Source organism: Gopherus flavomarginatus, chromosome 4 (genome assembly GCF_025201925.1).
Source record: "Gopherus flavomarginatus isolate rGopFla2 chromosome 4, rGopFla2.mat.asm, whole genome shotgun sequence".
Taxonomy (NCBI): Eukaryota; Metazoa; Chordata; order Testudines; family Testudinidae; genus Gopherus; species Gopherus flavomarginatus.
In genome coordinates, this window is record NC_066620.1 from 102,125,655 (window position 1) to 102,144,424 (window position 18,770).

General features: G+C 40.3%; 1 protein-coding gene across 1 annotated transcript in view; it reads right to left on the reverse strand.

The window, feature by feature from the left end:
* The window catches only part of MTHFD1L (methylenetetrahydrofolate dehydrogenase (NADP+ dependent) 1 like), a 234,382-nt gene that overhangs the window by 200,118 nt on the left and 15,494 nt on the right, over nucleotides 1–18,770 (reverse strand). The window contains exons 8-9 of the mRNA XM_050951602.1: nucleotides 10,076–10,187; nucleotides 1,844–1,932 (exon numbers count right to left, since the gene is read on the reverse strand). Coding sequence (XP_050807559.1) covers nucleotides 1,844–1,932; nucleotides 10,076–10,187 — 201 coding nt within the window. The remainder of the gene's footprint in view (nucleotides 1–1,843; nucleotides 1,933–10,075; nucleotides 10,188–18,770) is intronic.

An 18,770-nucleotide genomic window follows, 5' to 3' on the forward strand; every position in this document is an offset into this window, starting at 1 on the left:
CTGAGCTGCTGAGAATTATGAGCAATGGGGCAGTTGATGCAGGATGTGTGTGTTTTTAAATTAACAAATTTAATTTGGGGTATTAAACTTTTTAAAAATCCCAAATAAACAAAACTAATATTAACTGAGGGGGGGGCAAAAGCAGTAAAATGTACTGCCTTTTAGAGGAAAATAGTTCCCTTGGTTGCTGCTTGTTTCCCAGGCTTTGGCCAACATATAGCAATCATCTGAAGTGATCTTTCCCTTCAGAGCAATATTTTACACTTACTGCCCTTGCAGCTTGTCAACAGTTGCATTTCATTGTATAGCAATCCAGAGTGTTATCATGAGAAATACCTGAAGCTCCAACAGAACAGCCCAGGATCTCCAAGTGCTTTATAAATTCTCACAATACCTTTGTGAGTTCAATTTTACACATGGGTAAACTGAGACACAGAGCACTTAAGTGACTAGCCAAAAACTCAGTTCTACCATGGCTCCACAATAGAAAATGAGGAATTGTGACTTCCACTCACCTTCTCTAATGAAGAGGATTCCTCTTCCTTCCACATCTACACATCAAATGCCCATGTAATTCTCAGTGAAAACACTGCAATATGTGGGATGCATGCTATGACCACTACTACTGGGAGCCGCACTCCCAGCACTGGTAGCTATTCCCCTCGTGGAGATGGGTTTTTATAGTGCTGGTTTTTTTATAGCTCTCCCCCTGCACTGGTGCCGCAACTACACAGCTACGTTAAAGCGCTGGCAGCGCTTTAACATTGCTAGTGAAGACATGCCCTTGGATTGCATACTCAAAACTACTTTTATATTCCAGCCTTGTATGAGAACAAAGCATCTATGCATTTGAAAGCAGTAATGCTCCTTACTCTGTTTTCACCACCACCAACGTGGATGTGGTAGTAATAAAGCAAGGAAAGAACTTTTTCAGATCTCTGCTCTACTGATCATGGAAGTTGTAAGCATGGCAGGGAACCTATATGCAGCAGGCTGGTTAGTATGCACAGTAGGACCATAAGTACATAAGCATAACTCTGTATTATAACAGTAGGTAACTAGGGTACTCAGATTATTCTGCTACACATGATAAAAACATTCATTTAATTTCTGAAATGGCTGTGTGCTAATATTATGTTGTGCCAGTGTAACCCAACAGCCCTTCTTTCAAGTAAATACAAACCCCACACATATTACTACTTCAACGGAAGCTCTCTATAAGAAGAAATCCAAGGAAAAGCATTTTAATTATCAGCACATTTTAGAGACATTGACAAATTAATCAAAGCAAGCTTTAATCAACACCAAACTATTTTAGCATGACTGCGACGACACAAACAAAATCGAAAAATGTGAAAGTTAAAGTGTGTGCTCGGTCTTTAAACTTGCTTGACTGTGAAAAAATGAGGCAAAAATACTTGAGATTCAGGCAGATGAGTTTTCCTGGCTTTACATTTACATAGCACCTCACAAACATTAGTAACTCTTTATATAACTATTGGGTTGCAGGCAGCCGTAATTATAATTCCCTCACCATCACTGTGCATCTAACTTGTTTTTATAGATCAATCTACCAATCTCTTTATCAAGCTTTGTTACAGTTGTTATTGTTATAGTATTTTGATTGCAGTACCTCATTTACCTTTATCTTGACAAATAAAACAGGAATGAATGGCCCAAAATTACCATTTCATTGATTATATTATTAAGGCAGCTGCAAGTCATAATTTTCCCTCTTTTTAAATTTGCCAGACTTGTCCAATTGCAGCTGTAAGTGCATAGCCTGTGAACTCTAGAGCCCAGTAAACACAGTGAGTTTTACACAGTTTTGGGTCACACTAACCTGCATCCGCATTGCTATTGTCAGAGGACCTACAGCATCTATAGCAGACTGGTTACTGTACTTTACATCTTGACCATAACCATGTTCCCCTGTAAAAGAAAACATTGCACCAATGAGTCTGAGACCTTTGAGAGTAGGAATGGGCAGAAACATGTTGGGGAGACATCTTCATCCAAAAAAAAAAATTGAGGTCTGAATGTGTATTCCAAATTTAACAACCTCACTACCGAACTACCATTGTCTCCTTAATATTAAACAGACAGCAGCTGGAAGAGCGGTGTGGGAGTGTATACATATTAGATATCCAAAGAAAACCAGTTCCAGCTCACAAAAATGTGCCATTTGCGCAAAAAGCTACAGAATGTGTTAGGATTTGGAAAATTACATATATTTGAAACAATCCATTGGACATATAGCGAAAAGATTTTTAGTCTGCTTTTCCCTGCGCATATTATCATAAAATATCAGGGTTGGAAGGGACATTAGAAGGTCATCTAGTCCAAACCCCTGCTCAAAGCAGGACCAATTCCCAACTAAATCATCCCAGCGAGGGCTTTGTCAAGCCTGACCTTAAAAACATCTAAGGAAGGAGATTCCACCATCTCCCTAGGTAACCCATTCCAGTGCTTCACCATCCCCCTAGTGAAAAAGTTTTTCCTAATATCCAACCTAAATCTCCCCCACAGCAACTTGAGACCATTACTCCTTGTTCTATCATCTGGTACCACTGAGAACAGTCTAGGTTCATCCTCTTTGGAACCCCCTTTCTGATAGTTGAAAGCAGTTATCAAATCCCCCCTCATTCTTCTCTTATGCAGACTAAATAATACCAGTTCTCTCAGCCTCTCATCATAAGTCATATGCTCCAGCCCCCTAATCATTTTTGTTGCCCTCTGCTGGACTCTTTTCAATTTCTCCACATCCTTCTTGCAGTGTGGGGCCCAAAACTGGACACAGTACTCCAGATGAGGCCTCACCAATGTTGAACAGAGGGGAATGATCACGTTCCTCAATCTGCTAGCAATGCCCCTACCTACACAGCCCAAAATGCCATTAGCCTTCTTGCAACAAGGGCACACTGTCGACTCATATCCAGCTTCTCGTCCACTGTAACCCCTAGCTCCTTTTCTGCAGAACTGCTGCCTAGCCATTCGGTCCCTAGTCTGTAACAGTGAATGGGATTCTTCCATCCTAAGTGCAGGACTCTGCACTTGTCCTTGTTGAACCTCATCAGGTTTCTTTTGGCCCAATCCTCTAATTTGTCTAGGTCCCTCTGTAACCTATCCCTACCCTCCAGTTTATCTACCACTCCTCTCAGTTTACTGTCATCTGCAAACTTGCTGAGAGTGCAGTCCACGCTGTTCTCCAGATCATTAAAGAAGATACTAAACAAAACCAGCCCCAGGACCGACCCTTGGGGCACTCCGCTTGAAACCGGCTGCCAACTAGACATGGAGCCATTGATCACGACTCGTTGAGCCCAATGATCTAGCCAGCTTTCTCTCCACCTTATAGTCCATTCATCCAGCCCATACTTCTTTAACTTGCTGGCAAGAATACTGCGGGAGACGATATCAAAAGCTTTGCTAAAGTCAAGGTCATTAGTTTGAGAGGGTAATGAAATTAAGAAATATATGCATATGATCATAAAAAAATACTACAATTAGTATTAGACAATCAGATTTATAATCTGGACTCAGAATAGACAAAGTTTTCTGGCATTAATGTTTCCTTCATCAATATTACTTTTAATGCAGACTTCCTGCACAGTCAACTCAATGGTTACAGTTGGCTTCCTGTAGGACAATGCCTTTCAGTGGTCATGAATCAGATTAGATGTCAATGTATTATTTTGTCACTGTTCCCATTATCCTTGTTTGTTTGTTTGTTTTTTCAACCCACTTGCTGCTTCTTGCCTAATATCTTGCCAGTGATTTCTTCAGGGTAAGACCCATCTTTCAATCTAAACTTTAGCTAGCACAGTGGGACCCTGATCTTGAATGCAGACTCTAGGCATTACAATAATAGTGCATTTGCTTCATTAGCCTTATACCTCAGGGAACCAGAGCTCAAACCCTGAGCCAGTCAGGTTGTCTCTTTCTAATCCCCATCTGTGCACATCATAAAAACAACCACACAATTTGGCACAATTCTCACTCTTCAAGAGTCTCAGAACTAGAACATCAGGGACATTGTGGGTCAGAATTAAAGGCATGCTGACATAAGCGTGTGGAGAAATTTGCACACCAACTGCCCACACAATGCTTGACTCTAGCCAGTGCTATTATTCATCATGTCCTGCCTACTTAGAACACTGAAGTCACTGAGAGACTAAAAGACCTTGTTTACATACACATTTAGCCTAATTCAATTAATCTTCTAACACTTTCTCAAATGCTACTGCATTAAGCACCTTTACCTTAGTGACAAAGCTAACTAAATAATAGACATTATATTCCTAACACTAAACACACAGTAAAAACCATTAAAATACCTTCCATTTGTGTTAACATTTCTTATTTTAAATCAGATCTTTTGGTATTTTACAATTTTAGACTAGAATCCTCTGCAATTTACTGGAAGTTATAACAGTCTGTCAGTCATAAATTGACTACGGTTGCATTGAGACCATTCTGGGATTTTTGCCAGAACAACAAATGAAGTAGGAGGGATGAAGTTAAATTCCCCTCTCTTTCAGACATCTGTGCTTTACAGAAACATTGCAAGTTTTTATTTGATTTGGCTTAATATGCCTTCTTTATCAACACAGAGATTAGCATGTGTATAAATATACATTAGACTTGGAGAGTTCCCTTCAACAGCGTTCTTTTAGCCTGCATGTACTTACAACACAAAGTCAGATTAATCTGGCTTTTGCATGGAACTAGAAGTCAGAGAGGTAGAATTCACACACACCAACAAAGGGGGAAAATGTGTGTTGTTGCAACATCTCATTTATGGCAGATATTCTAACTGATGGGCTGGAATAGCTGCCCTTCTCTCCACGCCTCCTATACAGGAGTTTTGGTCCAGTAGTTCAGTATAAATGTACATCCTATTCCATCCTGCCCCAAGGTCTCCTCCAGGCCTATCTATTTGTACCCCAGGGTGCAGAGGTGTTAGAGCTGCTGCCTCATTCAGACTCTGCCTGTGTCCCCAGGCAGTCTCACTGCAGGGTTTAAGTGGTGCAGAGAGCTTGCTAGTTCCTTTCCAACTGGGTGAGTTTCACAACTACATACATACGTACTTAGGCTGGGATTTTCAAAGATTAGCAAGATCCCATAGAAGAGGCTATTATTATTATTGAAGTAATACCACAGGAATTAGTACAGATAAGCAGGATACTATATTAATGGAAATTGCTTTTTAAAAACATTTTAAATGAAGAGTATGCCAAACCTCAGATTATATAAAATAAAAGCTGCATCCAAGAAAATTCCATCACCTAAAGTGAATGCTTCAGATCCATCTAGTTTATGTCATCAGAACCACACAAGAAAATTATGTCCTCGCAATTTCTTGGTATTTATCTTTTATTCTGGGAAATAAAATATTCATGTGTGTGAGGGTGTGTACTGTATTTACACATGAGATAAAAATGTAGCCACCATCATGCAAAAATAATAGTTAATTCATGGCTGTTGTTGCTTCAGGCTGCATTTCACTGCTTCTCAAATGTTAGAAATAGGACATTTTTAAAATGTGAAAAAAACCTAAAACAACTTTTTAAGCACACCTATTAATAAGATTCCAATATGCATTTGAAGTAAAAAATCAAATATAAGATTGTGACTTCACTGATGTCACAATTACCTAACAGGCTTTTAAATAACTTGCAATTCAGCTAAGTGAATTCTTCCTGTCCAACACAGACAAATGTTTTTTATGTATACATTCTCTATAAATTTCAACAAACATTAAGTAAAAAAATAGTAAAATGTGTTTCTGTTATTCTTCCAGCATTTCTCCTGCGAAACACACGCAGGAAGACGGATGGATATTTGTAGATGGTTTATACAAAACATTTTCTTTTTAAAATCCTGTGTTGTCTCTCAAAAAATGTCATAGGTATGCATGTATCTGCGGCCCCAAAATTGCAGCTGGATTATGCAGACACACACACGTGCTCATGCAGAGTCTGACTGAAATCAGTGCACTCTACATATCTATCTCAGCTACCTATAAGGACTACATTGCCATATTTGAGCACCTCACAATCTCTTAATGCATTTATCCTCACAATAATCCTGTGTTTCAGAGTAGCAGCCGTGTTAAGTCTGCATCCACAAAAAGAACAGGAGTACTTGTGGCACCTTAGAGACTAAGGAAAGAACTATTATCCTATTAGGTACCATTGTGGAATTGAAGCACAAGACTAAGGGTAGGTTGCCACACGTCCGGTTTTCAACTGGAATGTGCGGTTGAAAAGGGACACTGGTGGCTCCAGTCAGCACTGCTGACCGGGCCGCTAAAAGTCCGGTGGGCGGTGCAGCAAGGCTAAGACAGGCTCCCTGCCTGCCCCAACTCCACGCAGCTCCCAGAAGCAACCAGCATGTCCAGGTGCAGGGGCGGTCACAGGGGCTCCGCGCACTGCTCCCACCCTGAGCGCCGGCACCGCAGCTCCCATTGGCCGGGGTTCCCATGGCCAATGGGAGCTATGAGGGTGGCACCTGCAGGCACAGACAGGGCGCAGAGCCCCCTGACCCCTCCACCTATGAGCCAGACATGCTGGACACTTCTGGGAGCCACCTAGGTAAGTGCTGCCCAGTCAGAGCCCACACCTCACATGCCCTCCCACACCCTGACCCCCTGCCCCAGCCCTGATTCCCCTCCTGAACTCCAAACCCCTTGGCCCCAGCCCAGAGCCTCTTCATGCACCCCAAGCCCCTCATCCCCAGCCCCACCCCAGAGCCTGCACCACCGGATGGAGCCTTCACCCTCTCCCGCACCCCAACCCCCTGCCCAGCCCAGTGAAAATGAGGGTGAGGGAGAGCAAGCAACAGAGGGAGAGGGGATGGAGTGAGCAGGCAGGCAGGACCTCAGAGAAGGGGCAGGGAAGGGATGTTGAGTTTTGTGTGATTAGAAAGTTGGGACCCCTAACTAAGGGCAAGTCTTTATAACAAGTTAGTGCATGGCAAGCTGGGGTGTAAATCTATAGTGCTCTGGCATGCCGCACACTAACTGTCCATGTGGACCCTGCAGCTGCACACTAAAAGTTCCCTAGTACGCTTTGAACAGGATCAATTTAAAATTCTGTTTTTTTAAATAGTATTGGGTTATTATATTTCCTACAATATTTTAAAACAGGTTTTGCCTTCTGAAAATAGCTTGCCAGCTCTGCTATGGCTTTCAATAGGACTTTCTGTTTAAAAACAGAATTAAATATAGATTTAAAAACAGGCTTTCACTTTGTTTAAAAACAGAATTAAATATAGATTTCATGCCTATAATTTAGCTTTTTTTAAATTAAAAAACAAACCAAAGAGTGACCTGGGAGCAACGGCTGGTTTTGTATGCACTGTGGTACTGACCACCAATCGTCAGAATTATGTGGAAAAAACTAAAAAGCCAAGTAATTTGTTCTTGGGGAGAGTATGAGACAACATATCTTATAACAGGAATTATTACATTGCTCTACTGTGAACTACAGAGATTACATTAAAAAGCCAATTGCTTTGACATCAAAAAGTGAGATCCATCTATCCCGACATACAAGTTCTAAATACTATTATGTGGACAATTAGAAGTTTCTGGGGATGTTATTCAAATAGGGTCAACTACAATCCTGACTCAATGCCTAAAAATTCATGCACTTTTACTCCTATAGTAGCTAGCTGTTTCAGTAAAATTTCAAATATTTTTGTAGCATACCTTTCCACTAATTTTTTTTATTGTAATGTCTTGAAACTTGGGCTTGTTGGATCCATGCTCCTATACTAAAAATAAGATGAGCTGCATGGCATAAACAAATTTATTTTCATCATAATGCTTTGAACTCTGATCTTGGAAACATTTATGCATGAGAGTGATTTTACACATCTGAGTAGTCTCATTGAATTTAATAGGACTATTCACATTTGCACTGTTATTTACATAAGCGTTCGCAGGATAGAGTCTTAGATAACTAATTACAAACTCTTCAATATATATCATCAAACAAATAATCTCTGTGGCTTTTTTTCCATAAACCATTGAAGAAGAAGAATGGCCAGCACTCACAGGCATCTTTTAAAAAAAAAAAATCACATCTATATCATAATCAAATTCTACCACTTCATGGATGATTATATGGTGAAGTTAACTACTAAGAAATATGACTTTTTAGTAGAATTAACTAAGTAATTAGATAATTTAGTTTACAGTTGGCCTGATGCCTGTTACACTAGTTTTACATCAATAGAATTCAATGAGCTACTGATTTCAGTGGAGTTACATTGGCAGTAGGTGTAAAAGTGGCGATACAGGCCAAGTATCTACTCCTGTGTAAACTATCCTAAGTAAAAAAAAATTACTTGGCATCTACTTTCGCCTTTGTAAATGAAAGTACAATGTGGGACAAATTTCCATCTATTCTTGTAGACTTTTTTATGGAAGTGTGCTCTTCTGGCTGACACATAGCTGTGTTTTGAGGTCCCTTTCCACTGAGAAAGTTTTTTCTTCCTTGTATTTCTGCACAAAACTAAACTGGATAAAGCATTAGAAAATAAGTAGGGAACAATCCTATAGTGGGAGCAGATCTACAGAATGACCTAATTGTTTTTTACCCCTCTAATTTGTAGGAATATGTTCTACTTCTGAGGCATTCTGCACCAAAAAATGTTAGGCCAAAAAATTAAAAATTCTGCGCACAATATTGTAAAATTCTGCACATTTTATTTGTCAAATAAATGTGTAGGCTCCAGCACGGCATTGGGGAGCACAGGGCACTGGCTGCACAGAGATGGGAGATCAGTATGCAAGCTCCCTCCTGGGACACAGACTCAGCAATGAGGCTGCACCCAACCCTGACACAGTGCAAGGACCGGGCCTGCCCCAGAAACACTCCGGAGCCCTGCTCCTCCAACCCAGGTGCACAAGGTGTGGGCAGGCAGTCTCAGCAAGGCAGGATCCAACTGTGGAGGGGTTTAGTGTGGAGAGATCCAGGTGTGGGTTGAGAGGGTTCTGTGTTGGGCAATCTGGGTGCGGGTGGCTCAGTGAGGATTCAAGTGTGGGGGGTTCTGGGCACGGGGGGCTCTGGGTGCAACAGTAATGGAATTCTGCAGGTGAAGATGGTTGGGGCTCAGTGGGGGGAGGGTTTGGTTTGGCAGGGATAAAGCTCGGGGGGAGGGAGTCTTGGTGTCGGGGTCTCAGTGGAGGAGGTGTCCAGATGCTGGGGAAGGGGGGCTCAGTGGGGCAGGAATCCAGGTGCAACTGGGTGGGGCTTGGTAGGATGGGGATCTGGGTGCGGGTGGCTTGTCAGGGTGGTCCAGGTGCAGGGGGAGTGGGGCTCATCGAGGGTGGGTGAGGCTCGGTGGGAGGGTCTGGGTATGATGGGGTCGGGTGGGTGGGGGAGCAGCTCCGTGTATAGTGATCCCTCCCCCTGCAGCTGAAGAGTGATAGGTGCAGGAAGCACAGGAGAGTTTGCAAAGCTTCCTATAGCCAGGGGAGAAAACTGGAGGTAGGTCTGACATGGCCCCAAACGTCATGCCAGGGAAGAGGAAGTCCCATCCTCCCCAGCCCAGCCAGGACTAGCCGCTGAGCCCAGCACAGGGTAGGAGCCACCAGCCGGGTCTTCCATAGTCCCGCTCACTGCCCCAGAGTGATTTACCTCTCTGCCAACTGCCTTGGGCACCTGAAACATACTGCTGGGAGGGTCTCATGACTGCTCTTGTGGCTTCCCTTTGCTTCCCCATCAGAAAGTCATTTTTCTACGGGGAAGCAAAGAAATCTGCAGGGGACATAAAATCTGCACATGCGCAGTGGCACAGAATTCCCCCAGGAATAAGGTACATTCTATAATACTGATAATTAAGCTAGTAAGCTCATCAACTGTTGCATGCATAACCCCAAGCTCATAATTATCAGGTACAGGAAGGATGAACTGATATACATGCATACATACACACAATACATATACATTTATTTTTAAATGCCCTATTCCAAACATTGCAGGTCTTTTCTACCACATCTTGTACTTATCTTTGTATCCCATACACTTCTTTCAAGTGGTATACAATTTTAAACTGATCTTACCTGATAAAAAGTCAGGATAACAATTGACAATGGTTGTTCCAGGCCTTATCCAACTGACTGGAATCTCTTTAGGTTTGGTACTGCCTACCACCACCACATCTGCCTGATGAAGCTAAAAACCAGACAAACAAAAATATTCTAGAATTAGGAATATATCATGCAGTGTAGACTAAGATTCAGACCCAATTTATACTTAACATCTCACAGTAGCCACAAGTGAATGCAGAAGGTCCAGACTACAGGCCTGATTCTTACATTACTGAGGGTCAGGAATAACTTAGCTGAAATCAACACGTACTTTCTGGTGTAAAGTCAGGGAAGTGAGATCACAATCAGGGCCTATAATATCACATGCAGATCATATCTTGAAAAACTCATTGTACTTGTAAGTGCTGTGCAACAGGACATTTTGGAGGGACCTCTGTTTTGTGGAAGATGTGGGTTGAAAGAATGTGGTAACATTTGATTAGAAATGAGGTCAAGAAACTAAACATTCAAAATTATTACAGTCTGTTGAACATCTCAAATCATGGGCAAAACTACACACTGCTCAAAGCTCAATCTGTGAAAGTGGGAAAACAAAAAATACGCATACTCAAGTCACATTGGTTGGAAGGTAACATGAGAGCTGATCAGCTGACCTACATTTATCAATGGCTTCAAAAAAATCCAGTTAAAATCTTTTTCTCTGTTAACTCATGTTTACCACAAGAAGCCCCTGGCTCTATGGAGTCAAGGACAATACAAAGCATGACATTACCCTTCTAGTAACAAATAAAGGCATAGCCAGGGGTGGCCAGCCTGAGCCTGAGAAGGAGCCAGAATTTACCCATGTACATTGCCAAAGAGCCACAGTAATACATCAGCAGCCCCTCATCAGCCCATCAGTGGTTCTCCCCTCCCTCCCTCCCCACACCTCCCAATCAGCTGTTTCATGGCATGCAGGAGGATCTGGGGCGGGGGGAGGAGGGAGGGCACAGCAAGGCTCAGGGGAGGGGGTGGGAAGGGTTGGAGTGGGGGCAGGGCCCATGGCAGAGCCAGGGGTTGAGCAGTGAGAACCCCCAGGCACACTGGAAAGTTGGCGCCTGTAGCTCCAACCCCAGAGTCGGCGCCTATACAAGGAGCCGCATATTAACTTCTGAAGGTCCGCATCTGGCTCCGGAGCCCTGGCATAAGCTGTTTCCTCCCCACTTCCTACCTCCAACAGAGGACTATAACAGTTACAGGAATTTACACAAGATAAGGAATAATATGTACTCTAATTATAAGCAGAGACACAGACATATACAAAAGTACACAAAATGGAAAGACAGGCCTTGCACTGCATCAAGGCTGAATGTAGAAATAGTTTCTAGCCAGTAGAGATTTTGGAAATAACTAAAGATGTGTCACTAGATGCTAAGTGTCACAAACTCTGCAAGCCTCACTACAAACTGACTTAAGACTGGCTAGTATCCCTGCCTCTTTTTTTGGCCAAATCAGGTGTGATGCAATCAACGAAATTCCTGCCAAGAAATAACAAATTAAAAATTCCATCAGAACAGCAGTTCGAGGCACTGTTCAATGACAAGGAAGGGGGAAGATGGATCTGGTGGAAATTGGAGAAATCTAACAGCGCTATCATCTGAACAGAGAATGGAAAAAAAAGGTGGGGTGGAGGTGGGAGAAGGGGTTTCTCAGGCATTGGAATAAGGCTGCAAGGCAAGGGATGTGTGAGAGAGTTACTAACAGGACAACTGGAGGATATACCAAGCTGATTCAGACTGAAATCAGCTACAGAAACTCTTTGCTTAACACTGTCGTCATATTCATGAAAAACACTACTTTAAGCGAAACGATGTTAAGCGAATCCAATTTCCCTATAAGAATAAATGGGAGGACCGGGGGGTTAGGTTCCTAGGAAATTTTTTTCACCAGACAAAAGGCATTGTATACAGTCTAAGTTTTAAATAATTATAAACAAACAATTTAATACTGTACTCACCAATGATGATTGTGAAGCTTGGTTCAGGCAGGGGTGTAGTGGGGTTGGGGGCTTGCCCTTGTTCACCTGCCCAGCACTCCTACCGGTGAGCGGGTTTGGGGTGCGGGGGATCGCCCACTTCCCAGCTGGTATGCTGGGCAGGGAGAACAGGGCAAGCCTCTGCACCCCCGACTCCATTCCCCAGCTGGAACGCCAAGCAGGCGAAGCGGGGCAAGCGAAACAACCTTATAACGGAACATTACATGTTCAACAGGCAGCCTCCTTTCTAGAGTGATCAGTGTCCCCAGGACTTCCAGCTCAGTTTTGCATTATCATAGTTAAAATCACATGTACCAATGTCACTGTAAATTGTATCCCAGCCACACTTTTTTTTTTTTGTATTACTAACATTACAACTATTTTCAATGGCATTAGGAAATCTCTTACATTTATATATTGTGTCTCACCCTGTAAGATCCTAAAACTCTCAGCAACTTAAATTCATGTGAATCACTTCACATACCACTAACTACATCCACCTTTTCTAAACACAAGTGTTGTGTAAAGCAGCAGCCATTTAACAGTGCATAGCACCATTAAACAAACAGTTAAGGCAGCAAGTGAAGAAGAATACGTTTCTCTAATTAAAAGAACATGGAATATAAGTATACAAAATACATTTATTCAAAGCAGAATGTGGCCAGATCAGAAGTGCTTAACATCCATGCTTTTGAGAAATACTTCTCTGATAAGCACAGGTAGCTTTAATGTCTCATCCTGCATCATACCTTGGTTAACAAACAGATACTGAATATAATACTGGTACACAGAGTTAAGGGTTACATCAAATGGATAAACACAATTTCTCACACCTCCCTGCATCTTCCCTTGGAGGTCTCCCATCAACTGACCTACCATATTTTCTTTTCGATTGAGACCTGATGAACATTGAGACAGCCATAGGGCATCAGACTTGTGGTTCATCCAGTCCAGCATCCTGTCTCTGATAGTGGCCAGTCACAGAGGCTCCACAGAAAGATATGAAAAACCTCACAACAGATGAGGAATAATCTGCCCCCAATGAAGGTCTCACCCTAGCGCTTGGGAGTCAGCTATTGCCTTAAACCCAGAAGTACAAGGCTTTACATCCCTTCCAAAACCTTTTATCATTAACTACTGTAACACTGGATAGTCTTGTTATTCATAAAAATGCCCAAATCCTTTGAATCTTCCTAAATTGATTGGCTTCAGCGACATCCTGTAGCAATTAGTTCCACACAGTCTAATCACTGACTGTATGAAAATCTATTTTGTTTCATTAGGATTGAATTTGCTGCCTTTCAATCTCATTAGCTGTCCCCTTGTTCTTGTACTGTGAAACAGAGAGAAAAGAAACACTCAGCCTACTTCCCCTATATCATTCACTATTTTATATATTTTTATCTTGTTTCCTCTTACTCACCTATTTTCTATGGTGAACAACTGCTATCTATTCACCTGAGAGTTTAATCCCTTGAATCATTCTTGCTGCTCTCCTCAGAATCCCCACTAAATCTGCAATATCCTTTTGGAAGTGGGTTGATCAGTATTGTAGTCAGTATTCCAGCGGATGATGAACCATTATAGAAAAGCCATTATACTATTTTCTGTATTATCTTCTATTCTATTCATCCTCACATTTGGTTTGTTTTTTAGACAGCGGATGAAATCATAGTCCAAAGACTTACACATGCAGAAAATATCTTATTCTTAACTTTGAACTCTATTTAGATTTGGCTTTTACAGTTACCATAGCTGAACTTAGAATGCACTTCTATTTTTTTTAATAATTTTGATGTATTTTTTGAGCATGTTAAAAAAACAAATACGATTAACTAGTATTTGTTTCACAGAATTTATTTAGTATAATCCTATTTATTCAAGACATAAAAGAAAATAAAAAATTAAAAATTATCAAGGGCACCAACACAATGTTATTAGGCTCTATTGCGTTTTAGTTTTAATTATTCATTCTGGCATGGAACTCTCTTGAGGGAAAGGAAATGAATATCCTGGTCCCCAATCTTTGTGCGATATTGTTCAACACGGCAAATCAATCTCACGTGTTAAACTTCATGCAGGATTTAGAACATGACTGTTTCTTTGGACGAGAGAGCAAGTTGCTTTCATGAATTTGAACCTTGTTCTCATCTCAAACGCTAATCAAGAGCGCACCTGACCTTCATTCTAGGATATTAAGATTCACCTAATTAGAGACCCTTAGCTCATGCGTGGCTACTGCTAGAATACGTATTTGTCAAATTCAATCTTGATTTAATCTGAGCTTATTTCTTGTACACTGGAGCTGGTTTTTGACTTTGTTTATATTGTTCGTTTTCTTAGTATTTCAAACTGCATCTCAGTAATAAATGCAGTAAAATTCCGAGAAAGACATCACCTTCTTCTGCTGAGACTCCTCGTGATCTCTCCCCTACTGGAATAGACAACAGACGCGTCTGCTCTACCTTGCAAGTGAAAGACAATAACTGTATACTTTTGGGCTATTCAGTGTCTTCCTACGGCTAAAATGTGTGTGTTAGCAATAAGTTAAATTTCTACTTCCCTTAGCTTCATAATCTTAGCAACTGTTGAGGTCATTTGGATACATTTTGGTTGATAAGAATTTCAGTGAGAAGTTTTAGTTTGCACTATGTAATATTGTATTCCCATATTAAATCTTGGATCATGGACCTGTAATCATGAATCAGTTAAGGACTGGTACGAGTTTACCAACTTTGGGACTCAATGGTTCAAGAAAACTGAGGTACCACAAAGGGCCTTTGTATTACTATCTGCTCTTTCCTGGGTACTGGTACTTCTTTAATCTCTACAAACTGATCTATACATATGACTGTATGCAGATAGACTCTTTCGACACATACCCACCAAGAGGCTTGTAAAGACTTACAGCTTCACTCACAAGACTTTTCATTTCACAAGCAGTTTAAAATACTTTAGACTATGATAGTAAGTGCTTACACCCTAAGAAATAATTTCTGTTTTGGTGTAGAAAATAGTGGGTCCTGTGAGTTACAGGAACCCAATCTTTTCCATATGAAATCAAAGATTAATACTGTAGCTGTTATAATTCAAGTATAATTCAAACATGTAGTGTCAGCTAGTATACCCCATATAACAAGGACTGTACTTTGCACAGTGCTTAGCATTGAGGCTTCAAATTGGTTGAGACCTCTACATGTGATCTCAAGAAATGATAATTCTGAAGAGCCTTCATCCAATACATGTGATCAATTCTGAAATATGCAATTATAAGGTTGAAAACCAACTGTTCTCATCTCTATGACTACAGATCATAACACCGCATAACTATCTTAACAAGAGTAACATAATATTTCTGTAGCCAATGCTAACAGCAGATTGGATGGCCAAAATTGTATATATCTGTAAATATATCACAAAAACAGCTGGCCTTTTAATTTTATTTTATGTTTATGGTTACCTCATATATTACCAGCCACTTTCCAGCAGGTGATTTATAACATCTGCATAAACCTCTCCTGCTAATTTCCCTTCCCTCATTTTTAAAAGAAAGAAAAAAAAAACACATATTAAGTTCAATTACACTAAGGACAATTTTTTTTCCTTGCAATGGTTTAAAAACAAAATTTATAAAAGAAAACCAACAGCTGAAGCTACAAAATATTCTATACCCATAGTCTTTGTCAGCGTTACAATGACAAAGTTTTTTTTTTTCAATCAATTTCCTATAAACTTAGCTGATGGATTGACCAAGGAGAGTTACAGTGGTATGTACAAACCCCATCAGGCCATTCCAGTTTCACATCACACAGGATGATTTTTTTTGCCATAACTTATTTTTTTTCATTGCTTATAAATCACCTCAAAAAAAGCTCAGAAGCATGCAGAGGGCTAATCTCCTAAATCAGAAATAAATCCGACTTTCAAGATGGAAAAGATCTATTAAATCATCAAGTCTATCTCCCTGCAAGTGCATTATATAGTCCCCAGACAGAGGATGCATCAGATGCAAAACAGATTTTTATTAAAGTTAACGTTTAAAGTCAAATTTACACAAGTTAAAAGGGAAGGTACTGTACATCTGGGGTCAAGCTTGATGCTGCACTTCATTTTAGCCAAAAGGACAAGAAAGATATTGACAGATGGTAATATGCAGTCATTGAATAACCAAGTATATTGTAAAATGGGTAAAATAACATTCTGTTATCAGATCATACTGGAAAGAATGACAAACATCACATGAAATAATCCATAACACAACAAGCAATATTTTAAGGACAGGCAAAGATCTTCATAGGCTGATTCCCAAGTAGAATCTTGCACTCTCACTGGAAAATCTTTTCAACTGGAAGACATGTTCCAATAAATAATTTGAAACCTTACTTCATAACAAAATATGACTCTCTCCAATGAGATCTTTAAGTAGAAGCAGATTAAGTACTCCCACCCATTCCCAAGACAAAAGACTAAACGTTAAAATAACAGTAACAATACAGATAGGGCAAGCCAAAGATTTAATGGTAACGATATGGAGTAACTGTATATTCCAGATAATTGAAAACCTATTTTGCCGTAAGGGTTGGATAAATATTTAAATTTCCTTGATTTCTACAAAAGCCATTTTTAAACCATATGATCAAAGACAAAATATAATTTTCTTTTTTTTTATTTTAAACTGAAATGTAAATGGGCATAATGAAGACATGGGTTTTCTAGGTCTGATATAGGACTATTTCAGTTTTAATAAGAGCAGAGGAGAAGGAGAAGCAGACATGGAATTCCCTGTAGCCATGTTCAGTGGAAATAAATATACAAAATTTGATTTAAACAGAAAAAAAGTAATCATTTAAAACCCTGTGGCTATTGCAGGTCTAATGTTTAAAATTTTATCTGAACTTCACTGAGGTAGCAAATTTTTATTTTTTTCATCAAGACATACTCTCCTTACCTTCTTCCAGTTGCACCTACACAATTAATACAAGTTATTTTTGACACATGGCATTGTTCTGATGGCGGGGGAAGGGAGGAGGATGAAAGATATACAAACATATGCTTGCTGGAGGGAAGGAAGGAGTTTTCACCGATTTCAGAGAATATTAAAAACCAGTGGTCCCCACTTTAACACCATTAAGATTTGTAGCATATGTGTTTAAGAGCTGAGCTGACTAATTAAGTGTTCAAACACAACAACAACGTCATTATTTTTCACCAAAAGAAAAGGATAAAAACAAGCCATGATAATATGGAACAAGACTTTTCTCACAAAGTGTTTAGCTCTTCAAAATTCAGTACATTCTAAGCATTAGTTAGCAGTAGCGATGGCCCCCTCCTCATCTGTTGTGATATTTTTTGTCAGTGACCCTAGGAAAGTTGTCATAACATTCATCATCACACCTGAAACAAAGCACTAGTTTCTATTATTCTAGTTACATCCATAATGGAAACATACAGCCTCTAACGGGGAGGGGGACAAGATAGTGGCACTGAAAAAGGAAGTAGGCAGAGACCATTTTTCCAGTAAGATTCCCTCCATTTATTTCCAACCTCAATTCCCACCATTGACAAGCCCGAGCTCAGATGGCCTGATCTCAGCTCATTCTGGAGCATGTCAGTGTTGCTCAATGAGTGGCAGGTGAGGGAGAAAAAAAAAAAAAAGAGTAGGGAGAAGGCTAAAGGGAGGTGCTCCCTATCCCACAGATGCTTACATGCTACCTCTGCTGTATTTCCAGGCCCTACCAGTGCACAGAGCAAGGCACTAGAACTCCGATCACTACATTTGCCCCTCCTTGCTTCTGCTGTCCTTACTCTTTGGCTTTTAGAATGCCTGATTAAATTTAAGATGCAAGAAGCAGCAATGACCACCTAAGAATCTGAATGTCTTGAAAACACATACACAGTAGAACAGTAATCTCACAAAGCATTATCAGTAGAAATTCCTGTATAATCTTTTTTTTCTGCTGTGCTCTAGTCAGCTGTTCCATTTATGTCTCATGCTCTTTTATGCTTGCTTGGGTCTGACACCACAGAGTCCCACTCAGCCCACAAACCCTGGTTCTTGTGAGATTTGAAAGGACAATCCACAGCTGGCTCAGCAAAGACAGCTAAATAGGCTGAAACTCCAGGATGAGTTTCAGCAAAGATAACAGGCCTGCTTTGAGGCCAAAGAGAGGGAAGGAGGCACCCATATCAAACCTTTAATAAAGCCTACATTTGGTTGAAAATGTGAACTAGAGTTCAGATGGGTTTTACCCATCTTTTATTATGTTGACACATAAGTAGGTCTGTGTGTGCCTAAAATTTTTTACAGTAAATATGAACACAAGGCAAGGACTTTTAAAATAGACAACATGGGTCATGTTAAAAAAATAACTGAAGAAATGATCTTAGTAAATTTTCTCATGAGTGCTAAGTATTATTCATGTTTTGGCAAAATAATTATCTGTATTTTTCATTAGAAGACAATAGTTGTCCACAACTGGATTACCTAATCTCAGTAGAAATTAATATATCAAATAGCAATTAAATACATTACATTTTCCCTTTTATCATTTGTAAACAGTGGAACAGATTATTGGCTTTTAAAGTAACAAAATTAGTTGTTCCTTAAAAGTATATCATTAAATCTTCTCCATATGTCAAATGCTCTCTGAAGGGTCACTGTTTGCAAGAGCTTTCTATATACGTATTAACAGA